Genomic DNA, 27,730 nt, shown 5'->3' on the forward strand with positions numbered 1-27,730 from the left:
ACGGTAGCGTAACAATTAATGACGCCTGTAGCGCAAATAAAAACCGCAGCAGCCAAATTAAAGGTAATTAATCCTATTTAAGGGAGCGTAAAATAACATTCTGAAAAAATTATTGTCGACGAAGAGATTTTATGTGAGTCCACACAAAGGGATTTTAGGAGAAAAACGGTAATTATTGAAGCGGAAAAAACCTGCAGAAGAAGAAGTTTTACTCGAATGAATAGATTTCATGCGATTCCAAACAAAGAGCTTTTAGGGTGAAAAATAGTAATTATTTGAATTTTTAGCAATTGCGGTTGCTGTCGGCGAGCCAAGAATCAGAAGTGGGCTTTATTAGTGTCATAGACTTATCCGCGGCCAGCAAGTTTTATTACCTGCCTTTTTGCTCGTAATAACCATCCACAGATAGAAAACACTCGCTGACGCCCAAGATAAGATTTATATTTCTCCAATAAACCTCTATCCTTGTAATAACCGCTCTCTCTAACTTATTAAAGTTTACATCGGTGAGATCCACGTAAATGGGTTATTTAAAGCTTGTGTTCAAGCCGCCAAGTGCTATTTCGTGATACCGATATAAAACGATCCAGTCCGTGAACGTTTGTGAGGTAAATGCTTTGGCTGAGTGATAAATAAATGGCAATTTCCCGTATTCGTGTTTTCAGCGTGTTGAAAAAAGGTGATACCCTCATTACTACGAGGCAACGAATATGTCACCAACGCCAAACGAAACTGCATAGTTTTTCATAAATGTCACCTTGACAAAGAAGTAACTGCACCTTGAGTGTCGTGACTTCGCTTGGGGGATTTATCCTTAACCCAATTCAAAAGTATTCAAACAAAAACTTAGCTTAGAGCAATGCGAAGGATATGGAGAAAAGCGGTTAACTTTTATAAGTTCAAGCGACCCAATAAATTTACTCTTGCATAACACTTGGATGAAAATAGCCATTTAATTCCCCATTTACGTATCCACTATTTCAGTCATTTAAAACTGCCGTATCAGCTCAAATTAATATGAATATTACTTCTCTTTAGAAGATATCTTTCATTACAATGTGATTTAGGGTTAAAAATCATAATTTTCTTAATCGCTGGTTTGGATTCAAGCATTAAATTTTTCATCGGCTCGATGCGAAGATTTCTCGGTTATCCTTAGAATAATATGCCAAACTGGTAACCTTAGCGCTACCGTTTAACACCGGTTAAGGTTAATACAGGCCGCCACTTAAACTCAGGATATCTGAATTCAGTGATCGTTTGGAAACGAGATTTTTTGCCTTTGTCAATCTGAAAAAAAAAATCCATTTGCCAACTTTGACAAAAATAATATGCTTGAATCCACATGCTACATCTATGAAGGATAGAACCACAGAGTAATTATATACGTGCAAGAACACTCAAGGTAGCTGCGCACACACCTAAAGATGAGGCCAACATTGACAGTCTTCTTCGGTTTATTTTGGGAAATGGAAAAAGTTCGCAAGAAAGGTGGATTTGATTAAAATCCTGATTTCTTATTGAATATTACGTATAATGGAAACAAAATTTCAAATGAAAATAAACCAATGTACACAAACGCTATCGCGGGAATCATCCAATTAGATCCAGCTAAAAAATCACGTGTTGTAGTATTTTGCCGTTTTAATCTTGGTCGCTTGCGTGGAAGCCGAAATCGCTTATTACATTATTTTAATCTGAGTGTAGGACCATTTAAAATGGCTTCTTTACCGTTAATATTAACGTTTCAAGATCTGTGTCAATTCTCATTCTAACTACGCCATTGAATTTAATTCAATCAACCGTATACTATTCTTCTGTATCCTGATTATCCCTTAAATAGAGATGCTTCTTGCATGCGAACACTTCTCTCACAAATTGCCGATGTCATTCGGTTCAATTGGCACCCAAGACGGTAGAATCTCAACAAGTTTCGCCAACGAGGAGCCGAAAAGCAAGTGGGAGGGGTGGGGTGATTCAGTGATGCGAGTCATCCAACTGCTCCAGCCGGTCTGCCTGATAATGATAGAAAGGTGAATCGGCCAGTAATCATTTCGCCAAATAACTGGGCCCGCGGAATGCAAAGGGAGACCGAGGCGCAGTTCCCGCCTGAGTCGTTCGAATGCCTCCTTTCTAGATAGCGTAAGAATCGGATAAAACTGGATAGCGAAGGATTGTTTAGTCACTTTCGCAAATAAGATCTGCAAGGGAGTTGCGGGAGAATGTTTGTTCGCCTGGCGAATAAGTAGACTGGGACGTTGGGTGAACAGAATTATTTTAATGTCAATAGCTCTGAGAGGATCGCTATTAAATCTTTTATTTTAAAAAATGGTAGCGAAGACGAGACCCATTTCCGTAATCACTTTCGCGGAGTTACTAGTGGAACACTTTTTTTTAAGAGGCCGACAGTGTGTGCTCTGTCACCAAACGTGTAATTGAGATCATTTCATAGCTCGTGACCTTATTGAACCTATTTAATAGCCTTTCTCATACATTTTATATGATAATATTATACTTATATAATAAACAGTCATTTTATGTGATTTCATTTTTCTCGATGGATCTCTAGTGCACTAAAAACTACCGCAGGACATTGCGTTAAGCTAGTTTAATGATAGGTTTACGACGTATACATAAATGATCGCTGGTTATTTTTAATAAAATTAGTGTAAGAGTGAATGTCAAAACTATTCAATAGGAACGAATCTGTTGGTTCAATGTTAGAACTGCGACGACGATTAGAAATGTTTTCATTTCATCCGAAATTGTCATTGAGGAGCCATATAGTTACACGTGTCGTCATGGTACTAGTGGTCAAAATGAAACTCCACAGCATCAGTTTGAGGAAATTTTTGAACCAATGGATTTTTACATACTGGGGAACCCGCGGCATCGTGATGGCAATGTGAAACTCGTATTTCGAATGGCACTGCGTGTTAGTGAAGTATTGGCGTTTTGAGAACGAGCCACCACGAGCTCCAGAGGTATGTGACGGAAACAAATGCAAATCAGGAAGGTTTTGAGGATCGCACCAAATAGGTCACGGCCTCAGGCCTTGTCATTCCGATCGTCGACGACTCAGCGTTATGTTTATATATGTGGGTCACGTAAGCTCTCATCTTCGGGAACTTTTATCTAAGCATCTCCCCTTTTCATTCATTATCTGTGGGGTTGTTTAACACCGTGGTTTCGTGTATCGTTAAAGACAAATCAGTGCTCATCTTAGATGTCCCGACCGGAGTCCTTGTGATATTCTTCAGTCATTGCCATCGAGGCAAGAGGAGTCAGAATTCACTCCTGCGGAACCTGCGAACGATATCACCCGTATATGTGGGGTGATACACCGAACTAAAAGTTTGTTGTTGAGGGTCATTCATGAAGAAAATGCTGGAGTATTTTAGCTCTCCGTAAGGCGCGTTTCGTTTCAGAACGCGATTGGTCGCGTGGCGTCTCACAGACGTCATTTAGTTATGGTTAAATTTATTTCGTACATGCGGAAAAAATAATTTAAATTAAAATATTTATTCGATAGATGATTGAATTATAGAAAGAATTAGCATCATTCAATTATCATTTTCTTCCTCTAAAGAAGAAAATTAATTTCCTCTCTATAAATTAAAATTTCCGTGTTCAACAATCGCTACTTATTCGCTCATTCACTCTTTCAATCTCTAATTTAACCCGAAGGCTGGATAGGTGCGGGTAAATCTCACACCTGATTAAGCCTCAGGTGTGATAATATCACTTATTTAGGTTAAGGGGGGCGTTCCTTTCCATATGCCATCCATCTCGTACATCGAATCCATGATGATGATATTCGAAGGAGGCGACCGAGAGCTAAGGCCATTTGCACCGTAGGGGAGGGTAGGGAAGGAAGGGTGGAGAGAAACCAGAAATTTTGACGGAAGGACCCAAAGGGACCATGGCTTAATGTACCATCCGACGGACGGAGTGCTGTGCTTGAAATGCCCCCGAAATATACCCAATCAGGGATCGGGCAGTCTCTCAGGCAAATCTCTGCCACCGCCGGGATTTGAACCCGTGCCCTCGGAGTGGGAGGCCAACACACTAGTCACCACAACAACCCGAACCCCATTCGAATCCATGATCAGCAGACAAGTGCTCTACTCACCATGCTAATAAATTAAAATCAGAATATCGCACTTATCCGTATCACCCTACTCAGCCAGAACGAAGTGGTGGGGGGGGGGGGAAGGGGGGGGAAGGAACGACCTGGGGGGTATAGGGGCTGGAACCTCCCTCTGGCAAAAATGTGTACTTTTTTTTCTAAAAATCACATTTAATGCTATTTTGGCACTTAAAATTACACAATTGATAAGTCGTCGGGAAGCTGTTTTTCTAAAACATATTGGTGGAGTGGAACAAATTTATTTTATAGGTTAATATTTTTCTGCTAACATTAATTGGTTTTGGGGGGCGTGCTCCCTGTGCCCCCGCCCCGGCTACGTCACTGACCCTACTGTCCGGGGTAGATTGACTCACCTGGCGAGCATCGAGAGTGCGACGGGTACCGTGCTCATGTTGCCGTTGCCCGTGAGGAACTCTCCAGAAGACTGTCCGCCGCCGGCCGATCCCTTCTCGACGGCATCCGTGCCTGGAGGAGCTCCCTTGGCCGGAGCAGCCGAGAAGCCGCCGAACCACTTGGCGAGAACCTGGCGCCAGTTGATGCCGTGGTAAATGCCGATCATTGAGCACACGACCAACATCCCGCCGAAGACAGTGTAGTCCTGCCAGCCGAAATGGCGGTGGTGGTTAGGGCCGTTGTGGAAGGCCGACGCGGATAACATCTCGGAAGCCATCCCCGCTGCTAACACTCCTCGATCTTCTTCGGAATTCAGTGGCTGCATGGGAGGAAAAAAAACAAAAAAATTGGTATGAAGTTTGGAAAGGAATAATGCCATGGATTTATGTCCCAAAAATACGTGTACAGCTAATTTTCACGAGCTCAAGAGTGTTTTTGGAATTCATTTAAAGCGATTGTAAATATCTCTTTTCCTTTCGAGGATTAGGGTTATTCCGATTTCCTTATTCCAATCTCGGCATCATCTTCAGTGAGAATGTAACGATTGACCGGGTGCGGGTGCGTCGTATGGGTTCCATGAATTCCTTATTTTGTGTTTACTTACTGCGAGCCGCAGTGAAATAAAAAATAGTATAGGTCAATATTTGAAACCTTTGGAATTACAATTTAGTGAATAAGTGCACCGCTTTATGAACTTTTCTTTGATTCAGTTTAAAAAAATTACAAGATGTGCATGACAGCGCTAATTTGAGCAACAAGCAATCGTTTTCATAATTTTTATGGTTTTTAAATTAACTAGGGTATAAAATTTAAATTAAATAAAGTGTAAATTCTTTATTTTTAATAGTTAATAACCTATATAAATTTATTATGTTTAATTTAGTACTTTTCAAAGCAACTGGCAATAAAAATTAAGATATGTTTCGCATCGAGGAAAAATATCTCTTTAGGTATAGTAAAATTAATGGAGAGGAGGATGGATGACGATTATCAACTAATAACTTTAAAATTATATAATTTTTGTAAGGAAATGGCTTTGCCGAGCAATAGTATCAGCTCATGAAATCAAACACGCTCCACGAGCTGCTGATCTAAACTCAAGCTTAGCTAGAGGTCATTCGACATCACTATCCGTGTGATGAAAGCGTTCGCGTGCTACACCGCCCACCTTAGGTTCGAATCCCGCCGTACATAACTCGGTATTGCCGAGCAAAGTTGAAATTCTTGGCACGTGCAACTGCGCAGCCTCAAAGCGTAAGAGACAATGATTCTTCCTTCTAGGCCACGCATGACAGATTGTTGGTAACACCTATCCACCTCGCACCCCGCCAATATTTAAGCAGGAAACAGATGAAGTGAGTTTATTATTTATGAGAGGCGTCGGCAACTTTATTGGATACGGTTTACTTATATGTCGATGCAAATAGAACAAATAAATTTTCAAGATAGCGGGAAAACAATAAAAATTATAAAAATAAATAAAAGTCCTGAGAATAACATTTTCAGGGATGCTTCGAAGTTTACTCGAGGAACTAGTTAGACGAATAAATGCCTCATCATTCCTTTATTTTAATAGTATTGTCCTAAATAGTGAAATCCTTTCCATATGTTCCCTATGAGCAAGAATATCTTCTTAATATTATTCTGCACGATCATTTGGGAGCCACCATCTTAAAGTGAATTGAGTGAAATTCTCTCGCATGGCAGTCAGCATGTGCAATTCACGCCCACAACTGTGGCGAAATCACCTGAATGCTCTAATGACAGGCTTGGTGGAATCTCCACGATTCCTTTCCGTGACATCTTTCCGGATGTTGCTGTCAACATTTGTTCCACTGAGCGACTCCAACGCATAGATCTTTTATATATATATCCTATATGAAAGATCTATGCTCCAACGCCCAGGTTCTGTTTAGAGAACTTCCAGCGAACTTAGCTGTGGGTTTTAACGCTTGGAACTTACGTATGTGAGCATATAATTTTAAGGATATGTTTGCTATTTCTCAAAGGCTCCTAAAATCTGGATAGATATAAGATATTTTTAAATATACTCATTATATTTGTTATTGTCGGTGAGGATGATAAAAGAACGGCAGTGAAACTATTTTCATTAGCATTTTATTTACATAATTTTTCTTTCTGTTTCCTAGCGTAAGAGCCGTATAAGTATTTGAGTAGTAGCTATCGTTACTAAGGAAAATTGCCTGTATAAGCATTCACCTATTCCTGCGGTTGTGATCTATAATGGAGCCGATGTTTTTAATTAGTTTAAGAACATATTTTCACTATCACTTTAGGCGGTGCAATATTGTTTTGAACACCTCAAGACGAAAATGAACAAAAGAGCAAAGGACTAGTGGCCTTTTTTACGGTGAGTTTGAGTCAATGTCACGACCATAAGAAAATAATTTGCTTGGCCTTGTTGGCGACTGATGGTGACAGAAAAACTAAGTGCATCCTTGAACTCCAACGGATAGGCTTGAAGTAGACAGTCACACAATGCTGATCAGTGGGCCATGACAAACTGCGTGGTATATGAATCAAGTATTCGTTTTTTGTGTTAGGAATAAGAATTTAGCATTATAGGTACTTAAATTAACTTTAAAGAGAAAGAAACCTCTGACTTCCCATGCCTTTAACGTTCTGAAAAGGCTCCCTACTCATTTTTGATAATAAGAGTCTAATTACGTTCATAATCATCCCACACTGGCATGCTTAAATGAGTGTCTCATTCATTTTGCTTTCATTTGTGAATCACGAAAAATTGTGAAGCAGTCAAGTGTATCGCCGAGATATTTGAGCGGCATTAAGAAGTTATTGCGCATAGTATGAACTGCAAAGAATGTACTGCATAACATTTGATGAAAGCTACCCAAAATCAAATACGTATCATTTACGTAGGTATGTTCGTCTGAAAGAAGGTATTTCGTGGATCTACTCTGCTTTTTCTAGGATAATTCGCTCATGTTTTTATTCTGAAAAAATATTTACTCCATAGCCATCGAAATGAGCCAATAAAGCATAAATCTAGCAACACAATTTCGTCAAAACAACCTATTTGCGTCACCAATGACGTACGATCAAGTTACATTTATTCCAACTACGTTTATCAGTGACGTTGACTTCTTCCGTTGGCTGCGTTCTAAAATTATCAACCATTCAAAAGTATTTGTAAATGGAAACCGCTGAGAGTTCGACATCGTTGTTTGGTCTCAGTCGGGAGTTATAATTATTGTATGGAATATAACCAACCAGTTTTACCATTTCTAACTCTTTAAATGGCGTTAGGCCTATCTTTGAGGAATTTAATATTCATAATATTAATTCAACTTACTGTATCCCAAGTAATGTTTAAAAATGTTCCTACTGAGGCTTAGCATTTCAGAGGGCTTGAATTTTAAATGCAACAGAAAGCTAATTGGTTAAATCCTGATTTACCGAGGCCTATGAAATGGGGAATATGGGAAATGGGAAAAAATCCCCAAAAATAAGGGACATAAAGGCATTAATTATCGTAGTCTGAATTAGTGTCTTAGCTGCGGCATGCAGTAATGCTTCGTCATTTATTTTATCATTCGTACGTATTTAATTATAAAATGCTATGGAGTATCCTCATTTAAAAGGATTTGACCTAATCATCCGATGATCTAGGCTCTCCCTACCACTATCAATCCATCATCTTAACTTATTGATGAGTATCATTATCTCGGGAAGGCACCAAAGATTGAGGGAGGCCTTTAGTGCCGATATCGCTTCGCTGAATTTGACGAATATTCCTTAAGTGTTCTGGCAGTCACGATCGCCTCTCGTCACCGAGGTTATATTGGGGCCAAACTAATTTTTGGAGTTGCTAATGATACGGACGAATATAAGGGAGGTGGCAGAAGGAGCTTGGGCCCCTTTCAAAATGGGGATCTATGTTCGCCATTATGGTTCAGTAGTATAAACAAATAATCTATGGTGTTTATAAAATTGTATTCAGTTCATATATTGTTTTTCAGTTCAGTTCATTTTTGTTTTGATTCCGAAACCAGCAGATGTTCCCCGGGGGTATCACGGACATCTTAGGGCGCAAAGCGATTTCAATCAAAGCGGTTGCGTGCCTTTCTAGTTGCAGCAACCAACATCCGACGCACGCGATCCCCGGGTTCTCGTCCTCTTGCTTACATTAGATACGGACTGACCTCGGAGGCCGGCCGTGAATCACGGGGCGTGCGGAGGGAACTCGCGCTGCTGGCATGGGAGGAGGCGTCCCGAAAGAGCCAAACCGACGCGAAGTATTTCGCGTCCCATTCTTTCTTTCTTGGCACTCCACGTGAAATCCGTCCTCGAAGACACAATGTGCATGATCCACTCGCGGTCTCTCAAACGCTGAAAAGTTTCATTCAAACGTGTGGTGACAGTGTGGAAAGAGTAACTCTACGGTTTCCTGTTTAAATTTTGACTCCTTTGATGTAATGAAATTGAATTAGTTATCTGCCGTGTATTTCCTTTACCCTATCCAATAATTGCGTCACTTTATGTTATTATAATAGCTTTATTATTATTGATGGGGAAAAATATTGGACTGCGAGTGAAATATTATCACTGCTAAAATACAAATAAACTCAAATTCAATTGAAGGAACATATCACGACGTCTTATGATCGAAAAAAAAACTAGTGACCAGTTGACTTTAATGACGGAAGATGCAGTCTGTTATAAATTTAAAAAATAGAGATAGTTATGCTTCAACTGCTAATTATTAGTTTCTGCGATTTAGTTTTTTAACAACCGAGGCATTAAATTTTAAAATGAGCATTTTAAGGGACTAAATAACGGGAAAATAGTTCTTCACAGTGCGATATGTGAAAGCACCTAATGCCGATTTTTGTATAAGATTCATATGTAGTGCTGAGCTGCATTTACCTCGGTAAAATCTAGAATTCAAGGTAACGCCTTCGCAAGATATAACTGGTTCGCAGATTGATTCGTAAATTTTTAAGGAAAGTTTTTTGACTTTTTTTGCGGACAATTTCAATCTGTTCGCCATCGCAGAGAAATTATGTCAAGGATCTAATAAGATTGATTGCTCCGTAGCGATGTCTCATACCAGGAAACCAGGAAAAAAGCCCTAGATAGAAACAAGTTTGAAAGGCAGATATTTTTAAATTAGATTTGGTGGAAGAGAAAAATTAATGAAAGGGAAAATATTTTCTACCACTGCTTGAAAATGTCAATTTTCAATACCGTAGAAATATCTAATACCCATACAATTCGTGATTTTTTATGCAAAAGATATTAAAGTTTTGTTAATTCAGACACGAGCATGCTTGAAAACTGAAAAAGGTTTAGAAGTCGTAATGTCTGCCTGAATTGAAATTAATTAATGCGCTGCCAATGGAGATCAAAAATGCATCTAAAGGTTTACTCTAGTTATACAATGCTCTCTCGTGTGCATTCACGGCAAGGTGTGCTGAATAATCGTTTGTTTTTTTTTTCTTTTGTAGCCGACGCGGAATAAGTATCGTAATCATAAGAGTTAAGGGGCGTCATTGAAGGCTTCGCCTTCTGAAAAAAATCAAAGTGGTTTTTCATCGAAACATCGAAGCCGAAGAAGGAAAACCGGTGCGCAAGTTCATGCCTTTTCTCCTCTACCAATCCCAGCTGAGCACCAAGGTGACCTCAGTAGAGAGTATTTCTGCGGAAGGTTGTCTGTCTGAGACTCAATTCGTTTGCACCATCTCATCGCCATTCGGTTACAGACACCGTTGCTTTTCTCGAGTCGCGTTAAAGGCTTAAAAGACCGCGAGTGTTCTAGTTAGGAAAATTCTCTTGCCCTCCACTTTGTGGTAGCAATGAGCGTCGGGAGTGCAAGAAGTGGAGAAATACTCAAGGAAGAGGTGAACATTAATTTCTTGCATGCCTCGTAATTACTATTTCATGAACACTAGCAGCTATTTCCTGGTTCGATTTTTTTGGCGTCTTGGTTACTTGACCGTCTGTAATCGTTACGCCAAAGTTATGTGCAGTTCATCGTTAGAAAAACTGTATGAACGACTTTGCAAGATTCCATTTTATCTCCAATACTCTCAAAAGAGTACTTCTTAGTGTTGTAATTTAAATGGGCATATTTAAGGCACGGTGTGTAATTTTTTAGACTACACATTTGATTGCCGGTCTATTAATGCTTACAAATTTATTTTTTATTAATCTCCATGGGTGGATATATTTCACGAGGAAAATAAATAAACTTTCACCAATTTATTTTCAAACTCAGTTTTGTGGTTAAGCATTGAAAGGATTCATCACGGTCAAAAAGAGAGTAACGAGTGATAGAAGATAGAAGGTAACCCAAAGAGTTGGGCCGAGAAGGAGTGATTTAGAGGTCGGCGTTTTCTCGACGACCTATAGTCATTTATGCTTTCCGACGTTGATAAACAATGAAAAGTTCTCAGATCAATTTAGATCTTTCTTGCGAGTAACTTATTGGAAAACACACTCAGTCGAACATCCTAATCATTGAAAATCCCATTCAAGTGGGATTTGAACCTGTCTGCGAGGACTTGACCCCTCCTCGCCGCCACCGTGTTCAGCATTCATTGTTAACATCAGACAATAATGCGATACGCTCACTGTAGTGTTTCAACCCGAAGGTAAATTCGGGTAAGTGAAGGTACCGTTCTCCCTAGACTGCTCTTGGCATGCTAATTTCATAAATTGCGGAGTAGGGAGTGCCAGTTTTTCTCTCTGGGAGACTTCACCTCCCGAGTTATTTTATTAGGGGTGTCCTCAAGCTTCATCCGGAATGACTGGTACACGAAAATGACATTGAGTAGAGTGGCTAGGCATCGTATGAACTCAGTGGGCAGGGCTTTGGGCTACTTTTCGAGGGGTTCAGGGTTCATATCTCGGGAAAAAATTTAGAACATGATCAACAGATCCTCAAAGTACAAGAAGTTGCGAGTGACCCTGGGAAAGGAAAGTGCAGTCCTCACTCGCGTGCCGCTTGGTCCGTAGTGAGCTATGCCCTACTACTCCAAAACAAACCTTACGGCTGGATCACTGTTTAAATTAGTAGTGTGATTAGAGCATTAAATTCTTTGACTTTTTCATTTTTTCCATTCCCTTCATTTAATTCCCATATCCGTTTCAATATTTTCATTTCCCCTTCAAGACACTGTTCTTTTCTTTGCCAAAGTAATGCGTTTATTTTTCTCATCCTTATCCTAATATAATTAAAAAAAGTTTATTGTTTTACTCCAACGGCTGGATCAAAAATGAACAAAATTAAGAGGATCGCGTTTTTCGTATGGGTTTGTTAAAATTAACTTTATGAATTGTCACTTAATTTTTTTGAGGTATTAGCGCTGATGCTCAACTGCATCCTAATACACCATCAGCGGGATAGATTGAACTCAAACGAAACTTCTCTGTTTTTGTGGGAACATTTCCTGAACTGATAATCTTCTATTTCTGAATATCTTTATTCAGTCTCATTTAATTCATTTGTGTGAGACGCGTAGATACCATCGCGGATTTCACATTGGTAAATGCTGGGCAATGTGGCGTTCCCCGGATGTAATATATATCGCCGTAGAGAGGGAGGGAGGTGGTGGTGGTGTCTCTTGATCTTAAGTTCTATGACCTCCTTGCCTCGTTCTCCCCCCTCCACCTACCCCTTCTCCAACCCCTCCTCCCTCATCAGCCTCCGTGGTCATCAGGGATAGCGCTAAGAATGTGGAAAGAAGAAGGGGCCGCCGCTGGGATTGAAAGAAGGGGCCTCGGGAGTAGCAAATGGTGAAGTTTTACATATTGCGAGTCATGAGCGGAATGTGGTTGAGGGCGGTGCTTCTCCTCTCCCATCGATATCACCTCTACGCTTGCTCACGAGGTTCCCTCATGCGGACGAAATTTACTGTGATATAAAATTTTTGACTTCGGAAAGATTCGCACCAGAATCTCCATTTTCCACGCCATGTTTTCGTTAATTTAATTCCTTTCCCAGTCGCAATGAGACCATTGGCGGACAAGTTACGTCATAAACCTATCGACGAATCGCAAGACGTTTCTTCTCCCGCTGATATCCTTGGTATTTTAGCAATTTTTAAAATCAATATAATGATATATTTACGAATTTTACCGCATAAAAACCTATGTTTCTCTTCATCTTCTTACTTTCCTTCTTATTTTGAAAAGATATTTAAGCACAGAAACATTTTATGTAAACACCCCATTGCCGGTCAGGTATAACACCAGGACACTTCTCCGTTCTCGCGACCTCGAATGCTTTGTTTTCGAGTTGACAGAGTTCTCTCTGGCATTTATTTATGTGAAGCAACTAAAGGCATTATACATTTAACGAATTATTATAACTTTTAAAAATGAATCGGTACCATATAACTTAAAAATTCATCGCAACTGGTAGTAATTCATGAATTCTAACAACCAGGTTTAGCTACATTGAATCGAAACTTAAAGCTTTTACATGGTGGAAGGGTTCCATATTAATAATGAAAAACACTTTGTGGGACGTAACAAAGTGTTTTTCATTATTAATATTAGTCTTATTGTTTGGAAAGTGGCAGATGTGGGTTTGAATATCGGTTATGCCTAGTGGTTGTTTTCCATCGAAATTTTATCTCTTAGTCCATAGATATTTGTACTTTAAGTTATGTGTAAAATTAGAAACGAACAATTATTATTTCAATCACTTGTTAATATCCCTCCAATATCTAGATTATCTAAACGACTTAGGAGCAGTCCCAACACGAATTTGAAGCGCTCGGAATCGATTCTGAACAGCTTGAAAGATTTTTTTCTCTGCGTATTTCGCATAATTATGAATTTTTCCTCCTTGAAAGATTGAGCCCCAAACCGATAGGTCGCTTTTTATGCAAAACAAATTACTGGTGCCGATATGAAGGTCATTTTAACTCAAACGTGCGAATGGTTGAATGTTTTTGCAGGAACTCGTTTCCACTCTCAGAGATGAGCATCGTGATATGTGAGTAAATGAGATATTTTGAATTGATTTTTGGACAGATGGTATGTGCAAAATATTTTGGAGAAAAGGAAAACGACTACTTTGACACTTAATGACGTAGTCGAAAACGCCGCTGCAATAAAAGAAGAATAATTTTTAAACTTCCATTATGTAAATGAAATTCCTGTAATTACTCTACCAAAGAAATCTTAATTACTGTGCTTGAGTTGAGGTTGCCATTAACTTTACCGATTTACGCTATAAAGAAAGGGAAAAAATTGAGGCATTAATTGCTTAGCGGTATTAAGAATGGAGGTAATATTCTTGGGAAGTGTTGCTCAAAGTTTGTACAAATATTAGCATTATCTTCGTTATTTGTTGGATCCATCATTCCCTTATAGTATCAGGGCATAAAAAAGGTAACATTACTCCACCGATTATACTTGGGTACTTTGAATCAATCTCTATTTTTCTGAAAATATTATCATCGCTGCTAAATAAAAAAATTGACCGCCATCAATTCTCTTTAATATGCACAGTGATAGAAAGTATTAGCTCTAAGATAACTCAATATTAGTGTTTATAGCATTAAAATTGATGGAGACCAAGAACTTACTCGGTTTAGTTTTCAACACTCTTAATAGAAGATTGGATTGTGGGATAATACTAAAAATATGAAGTTGAAACAACCACAAAGAGTAAATGTTCCAAATTATCTCAGTTCCAGACGGACTTTAATGTTAATTGTACCATCGATTAAAATTTTAGAGTTATACATATTTCATAATTTTAATTGTAATAAATAAGTACTTTTCTTATGTGTTCATGATTCCTATTTACTAGTGGCACGTTTGTTTATTTTACGTTGGTAGCTCGGTAAGGAGATGAGCATCTATGAATGCCTCGGATGGATTTCGATCCTGCAAACAATGGAACATCGGAGAAGAAAGGGACTTTCACTGGGACCAGAGCGCTTCGGTGTATGAAGTACCTTCTCTCCCTGTCACTCTGCAGTAGATATAGAGGAATATTTCCTGGTTATTGGGCATGAAGCACTCCAAATGCTGTCTGTCATCGGGTACTCGAATGCATGGTAGGTGAGTGGACAGATTTCTCTCTAACACTTATTTCTGTGAGATTAATAACAGAATTTTTGATGTATTACGCGGTTGCCATATAACTAAAAAAATAAAGTATTTATCTCCGGTTGAGAATAAAATCCCATATCCAATTGTTGTGGATCGGCATCACATGTGTGACCGTGCTTTTAAATGTGACCCCGTTAACTTGGCAATCCTGTGAACGTGTGATGCAATTATTATGGGTTCGAAATGACTTCGCACCTTAATTCTTCCGCGAGATAGCAAGGCGCAACCTATCGATACAAAAGTCTTTCACGCTTGTATACAAAGCAGTCATTTTTCTTTGTAATTTTTAAATACGGGACACGGTATGTGTCGTTGCTCTTGCTATCCATACCATTATTTTAGACGAGAGATAGTGTGGACGATATTGTTGCGACAGATGATAGATTGGAAGATTATGGCGGGAAAACGTCGAAAGAAATACACAGATGAGCAACCATCGTGCGAAGAAAGAAGCGAAGATATTGCGAAATAAATAAGACTCCGTGAGTGTAAAGGATGATATTTCAGATACCCTGTTATGTTCAAGACTGACGGAAATGAAAATTTTTATTGAAGCACGGGGAAGGCCATTACATCCGTCGGAGATAATGCAGACGGAATTTGCGGGTTTTAAAAATCGTTGTTAGGCAAGAAAATAAAGCGATCACCGATGGGCTAATTTTAGAGGGAATTAGCAAAGCCGACAATGTATTGCATCTCCATGGACCGATGGAACTCGATTACATACGGTAGATTACGCATGGGAGTGCTGGTTCTATCGAGGTGAACTAGGTTCGCAGGAGCACTGACAAAGGTCGCTTTCTTCATATAGAAGCGTTACAAAACAACTAGCGGCGAGCTTCGTTGTATAAGGTATGAGCTTGCATAGGAGGTTTCATTATTCCGGGATCAGTGAAATCAGTGTCTCGACCGAATATGTCGATTGGAAAGCTTTAAAAAGGGTCTATCGCCAATGAACCACTCAATACAATTACGTTGTGGATATTTAAATTAAAGCAGTCTTGTTAGTCATGGATGACATCCATTAATGATAAAACCAAAATAAGGGCACGCAGAACTTGAATAATTCATTGACTATTAAAAGAAATAATTGCTTCTGAAGCTAAACGCCGTTATTACATAAATAACGTGTTTTTGTCTTCTGTGACAGTATTCATCCACCAATTGCCCAAAAATTGGCGTGGAGAAGTGCCAGAGTTTTATTTTTATCACAATTTGTATGGTATTACGATTAATATTTTTTTCCACTCCGACACCTATATGTTTTACTCACAAACTTTTGTAATTTTCCTTATTTTCATCAAATTTACACCAACCCTAATGCGGAAAGTTATACATTGAAGGAGTGCGAAAGAGTTTTATCTATGTTGTGGATATTATCAACGTTATTTTTGAGCTTTTTATACCAGATTTATTAATTTAAAAATATTATTTAGAGAAAATGATTGTTTTCGAGTGTGATTTTCATAAAATATACTGGAATGCAAATAAAGTTTTTTAATCCCCATTCTGTGATGCACATACAATCCATTTGACTTCAGTAACAGTATTCAGCTGGAAATTACTCAAAGCTTGGTATGGAGACGTGCCAGAGTTTTATTTTTATCACGGTTCGTATGTGATTACGAACTTCATGTTTTTTGTCACACCTACACTCGGAGAGCATATTTTGGGATATTAGATAACAAATATGTGAATGTATATTTTGAGATTTTCATGAAAATGACATTAGATTCGTTTTTCGGTGGGATCTGCATAATTGAGGAGCCAGAACGAAACGGTTCCTTCGACTACTTGTCACGGGAAGCGGACGGCGTGCAGTTCCTCGATCCACACGGATGGTTTTTGCAGAGCACCAAAAACCCACGTGAAGCTGTGGGAGGGACCGAGAAGGAAGAGGAGAGAAAGCTGTGTTGCAACTTTCGCCGAGAAGGACCTTTAAGGGATAAAAAAATACACACCGAAAACACGTAAGAACTGGGCGGAAATGCCTCATAAGATTATACCAATCATTGTCATCCTCAGCTGGAAAGACAGGTTATATAAGAATTCAGACACGATAGCAAGTTCGCGTGGTGTCGATGTGGAGTGATATATTTATTTTTTCGTTACCGGAACTACAGGTTATCTTTTTTATGTGTTTCGTCTTCTGGCTACGGAAGAGATCACTACTACTAGGAAGTATGATAGGATATCGCGACTAATAACAGAAGACGCAAGACACTGCTCTTCTCTTCGTCAAAGTGATGAGCTCAAATTTCCTTATCCAATTAGAATTAAGCAATTTGACTTTTTACTCTTACGGCTGGGTCAAAAATAAAGAAAGCCAAGGAGCTCGTGTTCTACGTATAGGTTATTTAAAATTAACGTGATGAATAGTCACATAATTGTTTGAATTTTTAACGCTGATGGCCATACAGTATCAAAATGCGCCAGTTGCGGGATAACTTGAACTGTAATCGAAGCTTTTCCGTGTTTAGGGAACGTTTCGTGAACTCATATTTATCTATTTTTGAGCTCCATAATTCAGTATAATTGTATTTCTAGTAATCATTACGTAATATAAAGTCAAAACTCCGCTACATAAATATAAGAATCACATATACTTAGTTAAAAACCACTGTGTTATGAAATATCTTGGGATTTGAATGCTACAAGCATCAATTACCAACACTATCCTACCAATACTAAATAATCGGCCATAAATAGTGTACTATTTTTATCAGGAAGCGACCACATTTATTAGCCACAAGGATCTGCGTACTGATAAAAGTCTCAAAAATGGCAATAAAGGGTGTAATATCAGCTTAAGATAAAGTGTATTGTGTTTTGCTGGGTCAGGCGGCATGTGATTGCAGAAGGAAAACGGAGGAGTCGTCTAGCAACAATGTGTTCTGGTATATTCTTTGGAACCGAATAAAAATTTCTGTCCAAATTGATAGATAACCGATGGACAAAAATGTTGAAATAAATTTATTTCGATCTCGCAAATGCCTTCTCGACCTTGCTCGGCCGATCGAGTTCTGTCAGAGTTTCACCATTTTGTTGACATTGGACTTGAATGATTTACGAGGGGAAAGAGAGCTTAATGTGACTTACATCAGCTTGCACTTACAAATTCTGCCATGTTATAACTAGACACTGAAACTTACACCTACTTTGAAGCGTATTGGAAATTTTACGTACCAATAGGATTTGCTAAGTTTCACTTGAATCAATTATCAGCAGTGTCTGGTCTTACTCCATTGAACCGCTTCATGTTAGGTAATAGCAATGGCCTTAGCAATAAGACTGCGTATGCCTTTTTCATTATTCTGAGAACATTTCACTATACGAGGCTCTTTCAGCTTGATACCAGAACTGAAAGCATCCTTTTTCAGAGATTTTTCTTCATAATTACTGTAGGTGTATTATAAAATCAATGTAATAGCTAAAAAGGAAAATTGCTATTATTATATTATACAAGTTACTAGTTGGCTATTAGTCAGGTGGTAACAGGTAACATGTAATGAAAATGGAATAAATGAAAATTCATCTCCAAAATAAAACTAGCCCAGTGATATCGAAAATTTTTAAATAAGCAATGAAATTAGCTTTCCAAGATAAATTTTTTGCACGTCTTCTTGAAAATATTTATACTGCTAGGATAGGGCTGAGACAGTTCTGCAAGGAATTTTATTTCTTATTAATTTTTTTTCAACTTTGCCGTGCAACATCGTTTAACGGCGTTACCTTAGAGGTGTACTGGCATTAGGAAAATAATACGATCGAATCATAAATTACTCACAGTCCTGTGATGGAACAAAATGTATCCGCTTACTCCCTCTTTTTCGTACGTTCGGAGTCTTGAAATTAAGTCGACCCGTCGGTATCTGGTGTCGACAAAAAGAGTAATCCATTCTGGTTACGCAGGAAGTGACTTACTTGGCGGAGCGTGGTCCTGAAGCATGAGTATCGACAACAAATCCCTACTGTTCTGGTTGAGATAGGGGTGGGTTAAATGGAAAATAGAAAAGAAAATCGTTTCTCAAAACATGCAAGTCCTCTCTGTTGAGATCGTTTGGGTATTTACAATGTAACCATTGTTCTATCAGCACTCTATGCCCCGAGACTCTGCAAAGAGGGAATATTAAAGTAATTCGTTAATTTTGCCTGTAAAACCTCGTCAGCGTTTCACTTTCTCGAACGCGCTCTGTAAAATATATTTCCACTTCAATTTTGGGAAAAACTTCTAGCGTCAAACTATTGGCTTTAGATATGACCGACATGAAAAAAATAAAGGTTTGGGGAGAGAATGTACGGCACTCTTTATATTTAAATGATAAACTTAAGGTTGGTATAGAGGAGCTAATATTTTGCGTTCGATATTTCAACGAATAAATTATAAATTAAGCACACTAAAGAGAAATTTCTACTACGAAGTGACAGTTGTGGTTCATGATTGTGCAACTAAGTAGAAACTGTGGAACGAAATGAACATTTTGCAGGTGTTTAAATTTAAAAAGGAAGCGAAGGCAAACAAATTTTTATGCGAACATAGAAAGGGGCTAGTCTTTAATAATTTTTCAACTTATGTTCTATGTAGCAGAAACTAATGTGAGATTTATCTTAAGGCCAGAGAGTGGTGTTTCCATAAATTTTAGATTAAAAAACACTCACGTTCTCAGTCACACCAGTTTTCGCGAAGAAATTCCAGAGCATTGGATGAAACAATGTTCCATGGTGTTTGCCTTCAATGCGGACCTATTATAAGCATTTATTTCCCTGGTTAATAACGTCAGGGCGCAGGTAAACACTTTACACCTCTCACCGTTGCTCAAAAATCGAATTTGTGAAAGCAGAGCAATAGCCTGGCACTCGAGAGATTCAAGACTTTTATTTTTTGACCCTAGAGGCGGAACGAGGTTTTAGACCGGCGTTGTTCACATCCCTTTCACAATGATTTGGCTGCTGAACCAATACGGAATTCTCGCCCATTTTCGCCGCGGAGGGAAAGAAAGGTTCCTATTTTTTCATGGGACATGCAAAAATAAGTATACAAAACTAATCAACCTGACGCAATCAGCATTCTTTTATATCTACAGAGTTCTACTATCGGGTAAAAAATTGTTAACTCTTATATTTAATCTGCTAAGGTCAGAAAATAAGTAATGTATTTAAAGATTTTTTCCTCAACCTGCATTTCTTAGCGATATCTTGTTTTAAATTCCTCAGAATAAACTTGCATTCCTAATGATTTTTAGTGTCTCACGAGGATGTATTACAGTTCACGCTTTGTAAAGCGAGGAGTAAGGAAAACATATATCTCAGGTTAAGCTAAACAAAATCTATGAGTAATTGAAGTCTTTAGGGCAGAAGAGAGGAAGAGTGCTCATACAAAATAATTTTTAGGAGTTAAAAGTGCCGAAAATTAAGCAGTAACTTAGTTAGGCTAAGGATAATATATTTTATTAAATAAACGATTTCCCTGTGTACGATACAAGGGAGTAAAATGCGTAAGATGTCATTTATAACCACATCAGCCAATGACAGAAATTTGTTCCGATCCATAAAAAGGAACTCAGTACCTAAGGAAATCGATGAATAGCTTTAACTGAAATTAACCTTTGTGAGCAAATGAGCCGAATCTTCTGGGAACAATGGGTACGCCTTTGAATGATATTCGTATTGCTTTATCAACTTTTAGAATTTGTTAGAATTTGACGCTTGTGGAAAGAGTGGGCTTCCCTCACGTGGGAAGTTCGATTTTCCTTGAAAGTGGTTGGGCTTGTTTTGAGCGAATTCAAAATAAAAGATTTAGCATGAGGTTTTCAAGGACGCTGGGTCATCTTCTGTCGTAACCCTCTGTTGTGGAAAGCCACTGTTTGATATCAAGCCCCGGAGAGACTGTCGTACAGTGTTTTTGCTCATTTTTTTAATGTTAAAGTTTCGCCTCTTACAACTTCAATACTATATCATTTTGTTGGTAAGTCACGCAGAATAGATTGATGCTTTGGTATGGATTGAATTGCTTTTTTGTGTAATGGGAAAGGGTAAAAGCCGGTGTGGGCAGTAGCTCTTCCCAGAAATGCAGCCAGAAGGGAGTGTTGCGACAAACACCAAGCCGATCGTGGGTTGGACCAATGAACATTATTGTAAATAGGAATTAATACAGAATGTAAATTCTTTCTCCAGTGCAAAGAATTAAAATCTACACTGTCAATAATAGTAGGCACAGAAAAGAGGGAGTGTTCGATGATGATTTTAGATTTCTGGAGTGATGAACAACCATTGGGAGCGACGAATCGGTACATTTATTTAGGCGGACATGAATATTAAAGCCAAAATGATTGCTTTGGAACAAAGAAAAAAATGGAGAAAAATGCATTGCCTAGGAAACTTTTGAATACTCTAGGTTTACTATTTTCTACGGTCTCAATCTCTCTGGAAATTGCCTTGAGGATTTAGTGCTCCTCAAGTGTACTGAAGGGAGTAAAAAAATGCCGTAAAACCCTCTACTTTTTTCTCATATTTGATGCACTACTAAGAATGTAAGCGTGCTCGAGGGAAAAAAGATTTTGACTGTGACATGAAGTTAAGATAGGTACTCTGCACTTTTCCACATAAAAATTTATTTTAAAATGTGTTCACATGTTTTCCTGTACCGCAGCATCATCCTGATATGACTAACAGTCCTGATGATGTTGTAGTGCAGTGAAACATGTTGACTCATTTTTTTTAAATAAATACTTGTGTGGCAAAGTTCAATATATCTTTACTTCACATCCTAAGGTGGATGTATACAGAGTATTAGCCTCCACCATTCATTTCATGTTTTTGCCTACTTTTGATGCACAATTTATGGGATCTCTCTTGGAATGGGAGGCTGGAAATCTTTCTGAAATAGCAACCCGCATGATATCCCTGGTAGACGCTTGCGAGATGTAGTACGTGGGAAGAAGACTTTCGCGCGTTTTCGTCATCGCTCCTCTAGCGTCCACCGGCTGACGGGTGCCTACTCCGTCGGCGACACAAGAGAGAAATCGGGAAGTGCTCCCGCACTCTGTTCACCCCAGATTGCGCTGGACCGCGCGCTCGTTGAAGTCTCCCGCATACTGTTCGAAGTTCTCTCGGAGCTTAACCACATCTCGTCGCCGTGCTGTTATCACAGTGGTGATTGTCGGAACTAAACGCAAGCGAATACGTCCCCGCGCACGTGAATTGGCACCTGATAAAACTTCTGTGAATCTCACGAGGGCTTGAAGGATGGAACTTGTCAAGTGTTTAAATGTCAAGGTGAGCGCTTGTGATGTCGGGGGTCACCTCCGAGCAGTAACAACCTACGTCATGTACTAGGAAAACTAATACTCGCACTGAACATTTTAATCGCAAACATCCGCTTAGCTGTTACGTATAATAGGAAATAACAAATTCAACCTTAGAAAACTTTTACGCGTTACTATAGTTTGAATGTCCGTTTATGAATCTGGCGATAAAGACAGCAGATATTGTTGATTAAAAAACATTATAATGTCCACTGCAATGATTTGTTTGTTGCCAAACTATACGTAATTTGCGAAAACAATATTTCAAAACTGGTGGCAATATTGCAAGTGCTGACAAAATAACATAAACCCACTAAAAGCCCTGATAACGGGTTTCTTGAGCAAGATGATGTATTTGAAATACAGCCGGGTTTAACGAGTAGCAATGTCGTTAGATTCTGATCATTGTTCCTAGCCATTAGATGTGATTCCCAATTTCAGCCCCGCGAGCTACTGAACCTAACTTAAACTGCAGTATCATATGGTTGGTATAGTAGATTTACTCATTCGTTGTACGAATATCTGAGAGGCAAATATACCACTATCTACTGTAGAAAATGTATTAAATTTTTGAAGCAGGAAGCATTTAAAAGCAACGAGAGATTTGAAAGAGAGTGGGAACTTCGACCTCAGAATTGTCATGGGACCTTATCACCGCACTGACCTCCGCAAGTGTTTTTTTTTTGTTTATTGATGGTCCAAATTAAACCTTGAAGACACAAAGAAGTGACAGTCAAAATCCATGGACGCAAAATAAAGCAAATTGAGACTTACACCGATTCTGATATTAAAAAATCAACGAATTCAAGGTGAAGAAAATAAAACTATAGCAAATAATATTTTGGTCAAAGAGAGCATTTAAGGCTGCAGTTTCGCTATTTTGATTTCCACCCAAAAATAATTTCCGAGGGCCGATGACAATTGAAGTCCCCCAAATAATGAAAATTGACTTTGTCAAATTCATAAGAATTATTAATGAAATATTAAAGTTTAATAAAAGGTCAAGTTATATTTTCAGTTATTTATTCATTTAAACTACTCTATTATTTAAATGAATTTACGACTATTTATTCAATAAAATTTTTTGCAGAAGTGCGAAAATCTGAAATTCAGAGCGCCTTTCATGTCAGCATCTCGAGAAGAAGACAACTTCTCGACTGGAGTCGGAGGAGTTTGCAAATTCACCTCGACTATGCTTAAATAGGGTATGAGCTCAAGGCAGAGGAAGGGACTTTCACTTACAGAATGCGCTAGACACAGTAGGTATCCTCCTTGGACGATGTCGCACAATCTTCTGGTCTCCTATCACAAGTCCCGGCGTTGAGGTATCTTTTTAGTCCTTTTGCAGAAAGTCGAAACACCGGTGGAATGAGAGAGCGTCAGAAAAAAATAAACAAAACAATCCAAAACGAACCAATCCACGTATCTCCAGCGTCGACTTGCGAAAATAAAACAAGAACTTCTGGCAGACGAGATTTGAACCGTCCCGGAGATATCTCGCCCTGACCTTACGGTGGAATAAAATATATAAAAAATATTTATACTGGGGATGTCCACGTAAAGGTGGACGGTAAAAATTTAGCGGCAGACGGGACGCGAAGCTATCCCTCCGACCACCTGACTTGGACTGTTACTCGAGTGAGCGGGGACGCTGGGGCATATATTGGCGGGGAGGCTGTCGTGCGTTCGGCGGGCGAGTTTCGCGTATCCGCCGGGAGTAGGAGAGGGTGTCAGAGGTGGGGATAACCGAGTACCGGCGCCTGGGAGGAGTGTGAGGTAAGGTTCAACACGTGCGTTGATCATAGGTGGGGGAAATGTGGAAAAGGGGGGGGGAAGGAAGAACAAGGTCCGCGAATAAGAGTGAGGGGGGTGACAAATGAGTTGCGTACGGCGCTGTGGGATGGGTGAATAAGCGTCTTATGAGGGGAGGAGGAAGTTGAGTGGCCGAAGCATAGTATTACCAAGGGGTTGAGATGATTCCTTTGATGCTGGGGCGCCCCTGAGCCGTGATTGGGGCTCGTGAGTCGCGGTGGAATGAGAGACACGCGTGTTTTCCGTGACTTAGAGGTCGATTCACGAGAACTCGCGTGTCTGAGGGAGAGCCGGTCGTATTTACAATAGCAGGAAGCTGCCCATCCGATTGTTGTGTTTTGGTTTTTTCGTGCACTCTTATTTCCATCGGCTCCAACACGTGCTTCCTAGAAGAGGATGATTCTCAAATGGGCAAATGCCCTGGGAGATTTGATGTTTGGATTTTCCGAGAGAGAAAAAGTAATTTCTTGGAGGTTGAAGATGGGTTTTGTGTCAGTGGTTCATCACACTCAGGTGTGCAGAAGAAGTTTTCTGCTTTCACTGCCCTGAAGCATCAACAACAAAATCGCTGTGATCACCCATAGGGTTCGGACAAGGCTAAACATCCTTGTAATTCCAAATGGGTTTAATCAGCTACAAATTTCATCATTTGGTACTGTGATGATGGTTATTCAAAATTGCAGACCATAAAGAGGAGAGAAGCATAATGTCTATTTTGTTTTTGCCTTCTCTATGTTAACATAAATAATGCTCAAATGTTATCCGAAAAATCTACGAGCCTTGTTTTTTCAAAGGCAATCGAAAATTTTTTGATGTTAGTTAGATAAAGTTGCTTTCATAACCTTTTATCAGATGAAATGCATGCAACATAGACTTCTGTCAAAAATTTCAATCGATTTGCTGACATTTAGTTTTTGAGAAAACTTTTTTTGCTAGGATGGCACGTATTTTTTTGTTATTTGAAAAACCTTTTGCCCTCTTGTATGAATTTATCAAAAGCTTATAGGGAATAGCAGGAATGAGAACAATTTTTAATTGTAATATATAATATGCAGTATTAATCAAACTTTATTAATTATCATCACTGAGGGGAATATACGGAAACTCCAGGTTAATAGACTGTGTATAAAGGAGTCATCTTCAAACGAAAGGTTATAGTTGAAAACAGCCTCCATTATTTCTCAGTTTACTATGCCATAATTTCTCACCGATGGGAAGAATAGATATAATTTATTTTACTTTTCACTTTGTATGTACATATCATATGCGTTTTCTTAATCTTCTTTAACATTATAACTCTGAAAAATCCCTCCAATATTAATATTACAATTTACGAGTCAACTTGGAGATCAGTCCTGAGAAAAAAAGGATTTCTTAAAAACCAGTGCTTATAGAAGTTATCCAAGACTCATGCTAAATTAAGCAGTATACTATTGAAAGGTCAGTTATTTATGTTTCACCATTCACGAATTGATCATGTTATTAATAAATATAAATTAAATTTTTAAATAAGTGAAGGTGAAGTATCTTGGTGGTGATATCTGAATATAAGTAGTGTAACGATTCAATGACACTGCAAGCCAAGGGTAACCTACTTAACGACGCATTGGGTTGGACGGTAGGAGTGCACCGACACCATCATCACTGGTCAACAATCCTAAGATTGGTTTGACCCATCTCTTCCCTCAATTCTCCCATCGGCTAACCTTTTCACACCTACGTATTTCTTCTCTTTCACATGCCTCTTCACATTTTCAATATATTTTGTTCGAGATCATCCTTTTCCGTTCTTTTCGTACTTGTCCCTCAGCGATTGTCTAAATCAGGCCATCGTGTCTCAAGATTTGGCCGATAACGTTGTTTCGTTTTCTTTTCAAGGTTTTCACGAGGCATCTCTTGTTTCCTACTCGTCTTAGGACTTCCTAATTACTCACACGATCAATCCGTTTGATCCTGATCGTTCTTCTGAAGCAACACATTTCGAAAGCATCTACCCTTGATTTCTCCGCTGCTGTCATTGTCCATGCCTCACTTCCGTAGAGAAAATCCTCATTTCAATTGTAAGTTCTGATCGTTCGTTTCCCTTTATGTATAAATTTTCTGCGGAGTTTTGACCGTTATTTCGCAAGCTATTCGATAGCGAATCATATCATATTTCTATGGCTATAACCTCCTAAATGAAGGAAAAAGCAAGATCGGAGGATGTAGGGCAACGACCTTTAGGATTCAGCCTTTTCAAACCACAATGTACATGCTTTTATCAGGTTTATTTTCGTAAGAGAAAATATCGATGAGAGTGTTCTTTTTCTAGACAGTCTCTGAAACCTCTAATTAATGTTTATTTTTTAACCTTATTGAATAAGTATTAATATTAAAGACTAATTAGTAAACATGAGTATAACGTACAGTGTTCTCTAACTCGTTCAATTACGTTTTAGTTCCAAGACACGAAGTATAACTAATGTTGATTATTTTGTCGGATTTTTGATGTAGCGCTGAGCAACACAAAAGCCAATATTTTACTTTTACTGGACCATGTCCATATTCGCGATCTTTTTTTATTGAATTACGTTTATTTATCTCGGATACTTAGGTTATGACGACGACATGACATCAAATACCTTGTAATATTAAGATTTTTCCTGTATTTGTATATCTGCAGAAAGGAGAATGGTCAAGAAATCTTTTAATGAAAATTAAAAAAAAATATTCTCTTGCGAATATGTATGGGCAAGAAAATTTGTATGCTTTCTTAAGGCCGAGCTTAGCAATGATCAGTGACGGAAGTAGTATCACACACAAATGAGTGAGTTTGATGCTAGATAAACTCTGCGGAAAGGCGCAATTATTAGTAATTACGGGAGGTCTGTGTATCTGGTATCTCTGTATCTCTTTACTAGAATTTCAAAATGATATTGCACAAATGCTCCATAACATGAAGAGAAACCCATGCTCTCGATTCAGGTTTGTTATATATGAATTATTCATTTGTCTTTAACAGTATAAATAAAACGATAAATTTTATTTGACTCTAAATCAACAATGCATGGATATACTGAGTTAAAGTCAAAATTTCCGAAATTTTGTATTACAGAAGGCAGCTTGAGATGGAAGAAATTATTTAGTTTTTATAAATCAGCAATGTTTCATTATCTCTCACTAATTATTTCGTATATTGCCGATTGAATTAAATTATCAAAGTGTTTTACAGGTATTTATTTAATATGTAACATAATATTATCTTCTCATGTGCATTAACTGTCACATTTAGTACTTGGGCAGCGATTTAAAAATGCAGCATTATTATTTGAGGATTTTTTTTTGTTTTTTCATTTAAGAAACGGGATATTTAATTTTGCCAAAGTACAAACAAGTAATTTCAAAAACTATAAATCTGAGCGTTAAATTTAGAGGCGTGAAGAAATAAATATTCGTAGAAAGAAAGTTGAAGTAACATTCAGGCTAATTTATTAAAAAATTAGTCCTGAAAAATATCCTCAGAAAGCATTTATTTATTAAGTTGAGTAACGCTCTCTGGTGTTTGAATTAGCGTAAAATCTACGCTGACGTTAATAATCGTCGGGCCAACGAGGCTCTAATCCCAACTCGTCACTATGAGCAAACTCTTAAGAATACAAGAATAGTTCTTTTTTGTTTGACCCCGTTATTACCTTTTAGTATTACGAAAAAATATCACAAAAGCATAGCTTTTTCCCTTTTTCTTTCTCCAATTTTATCCTGTACCCTTTTTTATTAGAAATTCCTTTGGGGTTTGAGAATTTGAATAGTCATACAATACAATTTACGCAAAAGTATTTGGGAATTGTCATTTCCTAATAGCAGGGGAAATGAATAAGCCGTATTGGCACATGATTAGGGCAAATGTCCATGAGTAATTGCGTATTTCGCCAATATTGTATGTAGATAAGCGCATGTATGTCACCATGTGTTCGTATTG

The 27,730-nt window shown here is 38.4% G+C and overlaps 1 protein-coding gene across 2 annotated transcripts in view; it reads right to left on the reverse strand.

Moving 5' to 3' along the window:
* Positions 1-27,730, reverse strand: part of LOC124157779 (sodium-coupled monocarboxylate transporter 1-like) — a 95,135-nt gene that overhangs the window by 20,762 nt on the left and 46,643 nt on the right. The window contains exons 1-2 of one of the 2 annotated variants that reach the window (XM_046532787.1): positions 23,203-23,599; positions 4,504-4,862 (exon numbers count right to left, since the gene is read on the reverse strand). In XM_046532787.1, the coding sequence (XP_046388743.1) occupies positions 4,504-4,820 (317 nt within the window). In that variant the 5' untranslated portion in view covers positions 4,821-4,862; positions 23,203-23,599. Of the gene's footprint in view, positions 1-4,503; positions 4,863-23,202; positions 23,600-27,730 lie in introns of those variants that run through there. The other variant, XM_046532786.1, reaches the window with a different exon arrangement.

The sequence above is a fragment of the Ischnura elegans genome, chromosome 4 (assembly GCF_921293095.1).
Source record: "Ischnura elegans chromosome 4, ioIscEleg1.1, whole genome shotgun sequence".
In the NCBI taxonomy this organism is placed as follows: Eukaryota; Metazoa; Arthropoda; class Insecta; order Odonata; family Coenagrionidae; genus Ischnura; species Ischnura elegans.